The sequence below is a fragment of the Polypterus senegalus genome, unplaced genomic scaffold (assembly GCF_016835505.1).
Source record: "Polypterus senegalus isolate Bchr_013 unplaced genomic scaffold, ASM1683550v1 scaffold_6260, whole genome shotgun sequence".
Lineage (NCBI taxonomy): Eukaryota > Metazoa > Chordata > Cladistia > Polypteriformes > Polypteridae > Polypterus > Polypterus senegalus.
Window position 1 is genome coordinate 1 of NW_024379829.1, and position 10,736 is coordinate 10,736.

The 10,736-nt window shown below is 37.0% G+C and overlaps 1 protein-coding gene across 1 annotated transcript; it reads right to left on the bottom strand.

Annotated features, from left to right (window-relative positions):
- Positions 1 to 4,337: 4,337 nt before the first annotated feature.
- On the bottom strand, positions 4,338 to 7,486 carry LOC120519986 (ATP-dependent translocase ABCB1-like; the record flags this gene model as incomplete). Its single annotated transcript, XM_039742693.1, has 4 exons — positions 4,338 to 4,838; positions 5,250 to 5,325; positions 6,814 to 6,964; positions 7,435 to 7,486. Coding segments are annotated over 4 exons (475 nt in total), but the record flags the coding sequence as incomplete, so codon positions are not given.
- Between the last annotated feature and the right edge of the window lie 3,250 nt (positions 7,487 to 10,736).

The following is a 10,736-nucleotide window of genomic DNA, read 5'->3' on the forward strand; positions in this document are numbered from 1 at the left end:
ACAGATACAATGCAATAAACATAGTGTGTGTGTGCATACATTTTAAATGGACACACTTTATCCCTCTCCAATGCTGTTTCAAATGGCAATCTATGTCAAGGACAAAAGGCAGCTATAGGGAGAGAATGGTGTGTACCACTTCTAAATTCACTGGTCGACACCTCAACACTATTCATTTTCTCTGATTTCCAGACTGGCATATATAACCTTTAAGATCTTTTCTGAACCATATTTACCCTGCATATTTTTTGTTCACTCTTCTATCTGGCGGTTAGCTCATGTCTGTCATGGCAAAGGATTTCCAAAGAATATTATAGCACAAGCTGTGAGATGCCTAAACTTAACATATTTAAGAGTTTTCACTCATTTGATAATTTGGCATAAAACTGATTATTTACGGTCTACTTGGGAATAATGATCAGTTATCCTGATGTTGTACGTTTGCATGAAGACATTGTAGAGATAAAATTGCAATCCATATAGTAATCCTAGAAAAAAATTGCAGCTACTACCATTAAATGAAGTAAATACACATTAAAGGTTATCTAAAGTAGGCCAAGGGCTGCCTGGCCCCTCCAAATAGCTGTTTGTTGTCTGAAATATTATCATAATGAAAAAAACAAGCAATATTTCAAGTTTGCTACTTAGCTTCACAAACCCAGTAAACATGTATTTAAATACTGTATATACTATCCTATACAATTTTTAATACATGAACACTTATCCCAATATATTTAATATAAGAAGGAGAGATTTTTGGAATGTAGATTTGCAAAATACACATACAGATAAGAGAAAAAAATTAGAAGTTTTTTTCTACAAATTACAGGAGCATTAACCTTAGGTCATGTACAGGAGGCATATCAAACACGTGGCCCCTGGGCAGCATGCGGCCCGCATGACAGATCTTAGTTAGCACTGAACTTGTACAAAATGATTACTATCGTTTGTGATTGAATCATTCTGCATCTTCGGCGTTACTTATTGACTTTTCTTACTTTTGCTTTCTAACAAAAGTGCATTTTCCCATTGCATTATGGTACCGGAAACGTCATCTGCTAGTATAGCCATGAGCCTTGACCAAAGTTAATGAGCCACAACGTCACAACTGAAGTGCTAGGCTGCAGCAGCGGGGGTGGCCTTAGGCATGTGCAAACTGTGCACCTGCACAGGGCCGCCACGCCAATATATATTGAATATAAAACAGAAAGAGAAAATAACGACATAAGCTGACGGCAATGTGGCCGAAAAACATTGTGTTTCTTGTTAATTAGTACGCTGCATTTACTAATGTCGCTAGAGTCGGAGCAGTAAGCTATATGTAGTATTATAACATTCTGCCGTAATGAGAATATCATGGGCCATCACTTGGTTTTCAAGTTACGGACAGCATATAGCAGTGTGTCATGAGCACGAGGTGGCTATGCAGTGTCTGCAACGGACGTGGCCAACCGTCGTGCATAAGATACCATTATTGACATTGACAGGCAAAGTGGCCACCGATCCTTTCTCTGCCCAGGGCCGCCCCTGCTAGGCTACGCTACTGGCTGGGCTGCTGAGAGTGGCCACTGGGCAGAACTGATCGTCACGTGTAGTAATAACCCACATATTTTCATGTTTTTTTGCTCTAGTTTTATGTAATTTTTTGCTAGTATTGTAATGAACAGTTAGTGCAGACTACAGCTGAAGATCTGAAGTGGATGCGAGAAGTTGGCAAGTTGTTTATTAACATATTTTTGTGATACTGAGTTTGTAAAATTAGTGTAGGTCAGGTGGCTTTTTGCTTATTGGCTTATTTTACAATATAAACTTTGAAGTAAACTTAGTAAAGTAAAATTTGATTTTTGAAGGATTTTCTTTTTCCAACTTGAATTACTGAGCAATGAATTCAGTGAGCGTTTTAGTGATTTCAGCTCTCTCTTAGCAGTTGGGCACAGAGAAAAGGGGATTAAAGGTAGATATTTCCACCTAAAGAAAATATGTATCTGGAAATTGTCATCTAGATCTGAATAAAGACTGCACAAACAATTTTTTGTGTTGCTTATATTTGTTGATATTTGGTTTTGACACAAAATCATTTTTAAGAAAAGCTTAAATTAGTGTTTTAATATGATTGCTATTAATTAGCATTGCCAGGAAGCTGGAATGCACATATCTTGTCTAGCTGTGGTCCAATAATAGTATAACAGAACACTCTTCTGAAGACCTGTATTGCTGGTGAACTGGTTTGAAGTAAACACTTGGAAGTAAAAGTCCCAGTCAGCAAAGCAGCCCTCAATTAGAGGGCCTTACAATATGGACAGTGAGACAGGTAAGAGGTTACAGGTAACCATTATATAGCTGGTTTTGAAATTTGTTCCAAACCCAAAGAACCTACAGCCATTTGAGAAAGTAAATAGACTCCATGCTTGAGAAGAGTTTTTGTTACTACAAAAGAGCACTTTTTATCCAAAGAAGTAATTTAGTTTTTTAAAGTGCTTTGAGTTTTGACAATAAAATACTTCCTCCACCTGAAAATAGTTATACTTCACATTTCAACCCAAAGTTTTGTACAATGTGTAGCCATAGGGGATTCATTTATATATAACCCTGGAGCTGTTTTGTAAAATTAATCTGCTTACTTAATGTCTTTGGAGTGCTGAGTCTTGCCTTTTAGTACTGAAGTACTGAAGTACTGTAGTAAGTACTGAAATAAAGCATTATTTAGCTACTGTAATCTCCAGTAAAAAACGATTTGTTTCAGAACTCTGAAAACTGAACTGCTGTAAGCAACACAGAACCCACAACTGCCCACTATTTTAATGTTTATATAAAATTAATGATAATACATTTTATTTATATAGCACATTTCCCATCTATATGTTTAATTCACTAAGTCCATGGCAAGCAAGACGCACGCACGACAGAGCCCCGCCCACCAACAATTCGAGCGAGAGCGAAAGCATTTGCCAAGTTTTCAGTAATACCGTCATAGTTCTGACCATAAACGATGCCGACTGGCGATCCGGTGGCGTTATTCCCATGACCCGCAGGGCAGCCAAATGGGAAACCAAAGTCTGTGGGTTCCGGAGGGAGTATGGTGTCAAAGCTGAAACTTAAAGGAATTGAAGGAAGGGCACCACCAGGAGTGGAGTCTGCGGCATAAAACACAGGAAACCTCACCCAGCCCGGACACGGAGGGGATTGACATATTGATAGCTTTATCTCGATTCTGTGGGTTCTGGTGCATGGCCGCTCTTACTTAGTGGAGCGATTTGTCTGGTTAATTCCGATAACGCGTGAGACTCCTTCCTGCTAATTACGTGATCCCCGAGCAGTCGGCGTCCAACTTCTTAGAGCAGGGGTGCCCACACTTTTTTGTCTTGCGAGCTGCTTTTAAAATGACCAGATCGACATGATCTATCTATGTTTATATATATATATATATATATATATATATATATATATATATATATATATATATATATATATATATATATATATATATATATATATACTGAGTATACTTTATACATAAAATGTATGTTGTCGTACCTTGCATAACTGAATAACCTTTACGGCACAATAACAATTCTATACATTTATGGTCACTGCAGTATTTGGATTTAATAATCTTCATGTGGGAAGAGGCTGACTCTCATAAATAAGCAGAGCCGAATAATGCAGTCAAGGAGCTTTTGAATTCAGCTGAGTGAAAAATGACGGCTGTCCGATTAACTGCAATTTTAGTTTCCTCTCCTTTCACTTTCTCAGATCGCTTTTTGTAAAGGACGTCAGTTTCGTAGTTTTTATGAACAGTTCGAAAGTGCCTTTCCACATTTTTCTTCTTTGGAATAGCAGTGATAGATTGACAGATCAGACAAGCGCACTTCGATTCTGACATTGTCAGAAAAAAATCCTCTTCCAATTTCACATCCAGTCCGTACCCTCCCCAAACAATTTTTTTTAAATCCCTTCTTTAGTCGATATAAATTGGAAGGCTAACTAGATCACAGCCGGAGTTTTGCAGTAGCTCGCACGTTTCATCGTGCGTGCTAGATGACCAGTGTGTTACAAGAAAAGAGATCTCAGACTGGCCGCCCTGTATGTCAATCAAGTGTCAAACGCCATAGAGACGATATATGATAGACTAAGACTTGACCTGCACTACCTTGGCGATCTCAGGGACGCCGTCCAGCCCCCGTCCCTCGCACTTTTTAGTCGCGGACAATTGTATGTTGCTCTCTCCACAGTTCCATCTTTTCATTCTCTTACAGTCGTATCTTCAAACCCACCCCATTTGGACAATATCAATACATAATTATGTGGCGTATGCTACGCCGCGGGTTGGCTAGTAAATATATATTTTAGGTCCAAAGACCAATGCAAAATAGATGATGTTTGTAGACTCATTTCTCCACAAGGCTTATTTTTGTCACAGCTCCAAAATCTGGGGTTTCAATTCCATGCACATTATCCCCATGTCCTCATGTTTTTTCGCCAAGAACTACAATTTTCCTCACATATCAACAAACATTTCTGCACTGGGGTGGTCCAAACCATTAAAAAGTGTAATGTTTGTAAAATGGTTTCTTCAGAAGGCTTATTTTGTCCCTTAGAGAGACTGCATAAAGCTCTCAATAATACAGTATAAAAATGTCACTTACTCAGTCAGTCTTGTGTTTAATGTTCCTAACTCATGTGCATCAAACCAGCCCATGTGTTGATGAAGAACTGCATAAAAGAATTTTTCACGGATCCTTTGTGTCTGTCTTGAGGAGCTGAGCAGAAACGTTGCTACCTGAATTGTAGCAAGAACTAACACAGAAAATCCAATGGCGATGAAGTAATATGCAAATCTGACAAAAAGAGAAAATAATTTTAGTTGTTTTTTTCTTTAACCAGTTACATTTTCAATCATTTTTCATTGTAAAGACCTTTTTCCTTTCTTTACAGTAAATGTAACTACATGGTATTCCGTTTATGAAGATTTGTGCAAGTCAGCCTTCAGATCATCATAATAAAGAATTAGTCTCTCATTAAAATAGTGACCTTAATATCAAAACAATACATACAATATTATAATCCATTGTTTTTGCAATCAGTGAAATAAATGAACATTTAATTTTTATGGAGGACAAATACTCAGAAAACACTCCAGAAACTTAACATTACAGTAGGTCTTTTCAAACGAATTATATAGAATCTGAGCAACTTTCCAATATATTCTATTAGGGACCCATAAAATGATGAAAGAAAGAAAATAATACCTTGTCATAGCTGCTTGAATATCCACCCCAGTCACTTGAGGGCAGTCTGAGCTACTTGCATTCAGTGTGGAGTTTACTGTTTAAACAAATCAAAGTTCAAGTAAGGGAAAAAATTTTAAAATCACATTGACAATATAGATATAATGCAATTTTAAAGTAGGGAGGAATAAATGAAACAAATCAAGTGCTTGAGAAATTATACTTTTTTGGTATTGAACATCTTTTAATAAAGCACAACATACACATTACACTATATACTGCAAGAAAAATGTCCAATATTTTCATAAAGGCAGAATTCTGAAATAAGGCATGTGTTACCTCTTTGGTTATACTTTAAATCCATTGAATAACTGGTAAATGCATTACTTTAGAAGACCTATGATTGGAGTCTACTGTACAGATAAACAATGCAGACTCAAAAATATCAAGCTATAATTAAAACTTTGTAGTTTAATCTTGTGTTACATGGTTATACAGTGGTTAGTGCTGCTGCTTCACAGATCTGCCATCCTGGGTTTGAAATCTTGTGGCTCATCATTATCCATACAAAGTTAGCACATTCTCAGTATTCTACTGTGTGTATTTCTTTTTCTCTCTGAGTATTCTAGTTTTTCTCCTAAATCCATGAAAATGTTAATATTAGGTTAACTGGGGATTCTAAAGTAGTCCCATGGAGGTGTGATTATGTGCATAGGTGGGTCTTGTGATGGCTCAGGGCTGGTTTCTGCTTTGTTCCAGAGAGGTAAGGATAGACTGGACCCTTTACTACCCTGAACTGGATTAAGTCAAGTCTGTAAATGTTACATTATATACATGCTAAAGGCTATAAGTTGATAATAGTTAATTGGTTAGATAACTATTTAAATTGAAAATACATAAATTAAATAACATGTATATATACTATATAATAAATATAATATACAATTTCAAGTGTTCTGTATATTTTAAACTTACTGTATGCAGTTTTGGGTGGAATAACGGTATGTTGGTTGGGATTCTTGCCTCACAGGTAGCTCCAGAGTCCTGGGTTCACATCTCATTTTAAGTACATTACTCCCAATTTTCCACCCACATTTTAAGGACATGCATGTTCATCTAACTGGCAACACTAATTTGGACCAGTATGACTGAGAATGTTTGTATGTGTGTGAATGCTGTGCAATAGAGTGATGCCCCAACTAGGGTTTGGTCCAGCCTTGTGCATAATACTACTGGAACAGACACCAGCACCATATTATACCATAGTATTTGGCATTAGTAACAAAATCTAAATGTATTATATTGTGTTTTCTGAAAAAACCTTAAATATCAGGTTATTTTTGTTTGTTTATAAATGTAACTATAAAATAACAGAGCAACAGAATATTAGATACCAAACAAATCTGTCAAAAAGTACATAAAACACCCATTATCAAGCAAGTGATTGTAACAAATGAGAAAAAAAGGTTAAAGAAACCTGAAGAATTGACAATTTCATTAGTGCTGTAACAGATATCAAGAACCACCATTAATACTAAAACTACTCTTTAAAAATTGCATGACAAGAGAACAAGGCAAGTCCTACCTGTGATATTTACTTGTATGCCACTGCTGACAAAGCTATCAGTCATTTGTCCAAACACAATGATCATAAGCGGTAGTGCAACGCCATGTGCTGCAGAGCAGACTAAACCTATTATCATCAATATGATATCCAAAGAATCAGCATAGTGGAACTGTGTATTTAAAAACAAAACGATACATTAGAATGATAATCATAAAGATGTCAAATTGTAATTCAGAATTATTTTAAGAAGTACATGCAGATATTGGATTGATGTTTTTGACCCTATTACAAAGTATTTTTTTCTGACAAGTACCTCAGAGCTATAATAAATTATTTTATAGTAATTTAGTATCCCTTAATAAATGTTTATATTTTACGTTTATGCCCGCAGCTTTTCTGTAAAAAGTATTAAGTTGAATATGATTTAATAAACTAAATATCTTTTGTACTCTATTTATTGCAGTGTAGCTTATCATGTTAATCCAGAAAAGATCAAAATATGTACATTTATTATAATTAACCAACTACAAACCCAGAGTGTAGGGTCCAGAAAAATAGATCACACAATATAAACAGAAACATAAATCAATAATCAAAATGAAGAGTTAATAATTCATTGAATAAATGGCTTATACTAACCAGCTGGAATATTCCCACTGACTTTGCAAGTTCTTCTTTTTTATTTTTCTTCCTGGAATTAAAAAATATGTACAGAATTATACAGAACCAGCTATAAAACATTACTCAGATAAGTCTTTTGGACTATTAAGTACAAGTCTGTACAATATTTTTGTGGCATGGTGGAACTATTCAGATAAGTCTTAGAGTGTCCTCATTTGGTCACTGTGTAAAATCAGCCAATGTTCTCTGCATATTTTCTGGCACTTCAGTTTTCTTGTAACACCACTTGTTTGAGGACTCTAAGATAACCCTATATCAATGAATATACAGTACATGTATGTTGTGTGTCTTCTGCACCTTATCCAAAATTTGATCCTCTCCTATTCTTGATGCTGCTAGAATAATCCCAGTGAACCTGAAGTATATTGAGTGTTTATAAATGTAGGAACAGTATGTACAAGCATATTTAACATTTGAAGAAAAAAAAAGAAGAAGACGCATTATCTAAATTTATCACTCCATATTCACCCTAAAAGCAGCTTTAATGCATTCCCAGATAGAAAAAAATACCATATATTTTTACAAACACTTAGGTATTTATTTTTTTCTGTAGTATTTGAAACTTGATAGTCTTTCTTGTGACTTAATATCAGCTGTGAAATTATAAATGTTGTCAGTATATAAAAGAAATAAGAGAATATAAGAGAAATAACCCAGCCAGAGGGGATGCACAAACCAGTGTGTTTCTTTGTGCTGGTCCCAAGCCCGGATAAATGGGGAGGGTTACATCAGGAAGGGCATCCGGTGTAAAATTTTGCCAAATTAATATGTGGACAACAATACAAATTTCCATAGCGGATTGGTCGAGCCCCGGGTTAACGACTGCCACCAGTACTGTTAGTCAACAGGTGTGCTGGCAGAAATTGGGCTACTGTTGGCCGAAGAAGAGGAGGGGGGAGACGTGTCCGGAGGCAGGAGGAGAGGAGGAAAGTAGAGAGAGTGGAACTGAGGGTAGGAATTTTGAATGTTGGCAGTATGACTGGTAAGGGGAGAGAGTTAGCAGATATGATGGAGAGAAGGGAGGTTTATATATTGTGTGTAAAAGAGACTAAATGGATGGGGAGTAAGGCCAGGTGGATCAGAGGTGGATTCAAATTGTTCTATCATGGTGTGGATAGGAGGAGAAATGGAGTACGTGTTATTCTGAAGGATCAGTATGTCAAGAATGTTTTGGAGGTGAAAAGAGTGTCAGACAGAGTAATGATTATGAAGCTGGAAATTGGGGGTGTGGTGATGAATGTTTTTAGTACATATGTCCCACAAGTTGGGTGTGCAATGGATGAGAAAGAAGATTTTTGGAGTGAGTTGGATGAAGTGATGAACAGTGTACTCAAATGACAGAAAGTGGTGATTGGAGCAGATTTCAATGGACATGTTGATGAAGGGAACAGAGGAGATGAAGGGTAGGTATGGTGTCAAGGAGAGAAATTTAGATGGTCAGAGGATAGTGGATTTTATCAAAAGATGGACATTGCTATGGTGAGTACATATTTTAAGATGAGGCCAGAACATAGGGTGATGTACAAGAGTGGAGGAAGATGCACAGAGGTAGATTACATCCTATGCAGAAGAGTCAATCTGAAGGAGACTGAAGACTGCAAAGTGGTGGCAGGGGAAAGTGTTGTCAAACAGCACAGGATGGAGGTCTGTAGGATGACGTTGGAGATCAAGAAAAGGAAGAAAGTGAGGGCAAGAGTCAAGGATCAAATAGTGGAATTTGAAAAAGGAAGACTGCAAGGTTAAGTATAGGGAGAAGGTGAGACAGGCACTGGGTGGTAGTGAAGAATTACCAGACAGTTGGGAAACTACAGCAGATGTAGTAAGGGTGGCAGCAAGAAGGGTGCTTGGCATGACATCTGGACAGAGGAAAAGGAAACCTGGTAGTGTAATGGGAAAGTACAGGAGATTGTACAGAGGAAGAGGATGGCAAAGAAAAAGTGGGATAGTCAGAGAGATGCAGAAAGTAGACAAGAGTACAAGGAGGTAAGGCGAAAGGTGAAGAGAGAGGTGGCTAAGGCTAAAGAAAAGGCATATGATGAGTTGTATGAGAGGTTGGACACTAAGGAGAGAGAAAAAGACCTGTATCGATTGGCTAGACAGAGGGACCGAGCTGGGAATGATGTGCAGCAGGTTAGGGTAATAAAGCATAAAGATGGAAACATACTCACAAATGGAAAGAGTACTTTGAGAGGTTGATGAATGAGAAGGTTTATGGTGTAACAGAACAAGATGCAGAGGACAGAATGATATGAAATAAGATGATCTGCTGTGGCGACCCCTAATGGAAGCAGCCAAAAGAAGAAGAAGTCAGTATATGGGGAAATACTGGATATGTTACTCATAAAGGAGAAATTAACAAAAATGTATGCAAAATTTAGTGAAATGAGGTGTATTTCAAATGGTGTAGTCATTGAGATAATTAAGAAATTAACATAACAGGATGATTAAGACCATACATAAAAATGCTTTGCAGAGATGTTGCTTCAATTGACAATGGCATATAATTTAGGCGGTAGGACCTCATTGGTTAGGGCAACTCCAGACAGACGTTCAAATTCCCTGACTGTATGTCTGTGTATTGATTTGAGATGTTAGAAATAAATTGCCCCAGGACTATAGATTACTGAGATGCAAGACTAAATATAGTGTAAACCAGAAGGAGTGGGTTTCATTATTTATGAGTAGTCCTTTAAAAATTTCACATAACATCGGTGGAAGAACAAGTATAAACAATATCAAAAGAAATCTTTAGGCCCAAAAGATTCTTTTCTAAAGCGAAAAATCTTGTTGTAGTATCACAGGGTAAGGTGCATTTCTTTGGCATAGTTTAAGTTCTCTTTTTCCTTTTCAGTATCAGCGGTGATGTCACATGACACAACTTTTCCAGGGACTTTCAGTTGTAGCCGTCATTTACATAATCTTAGTGAGTTAGAGAAAGTTGGAGGCACACTCCCTTGTTCCTGTTGAACTAATGTAAAATACCCAGTGACTCACTCCCATGAAATGAAACAGGTTTGGAGTGGGCACTGTGTGCATGACAGCTGACAACCAATGAATACGCATCTGAAAGTACAATGCATAGAAGGCAGCGACAAGAAATAAAGAATGCAGGAGCTTTGGACCTCACAAACAAAACAGAAGTTCAGCTGTCTGATGTACCATCATTCAATGGAAAATAAATAAATAAATTAAAAAATCAAGATTGCTGCTTGACTTGCCACAGCTGTTAACCCTTCATACAGTACTGGCATCATCAGGCA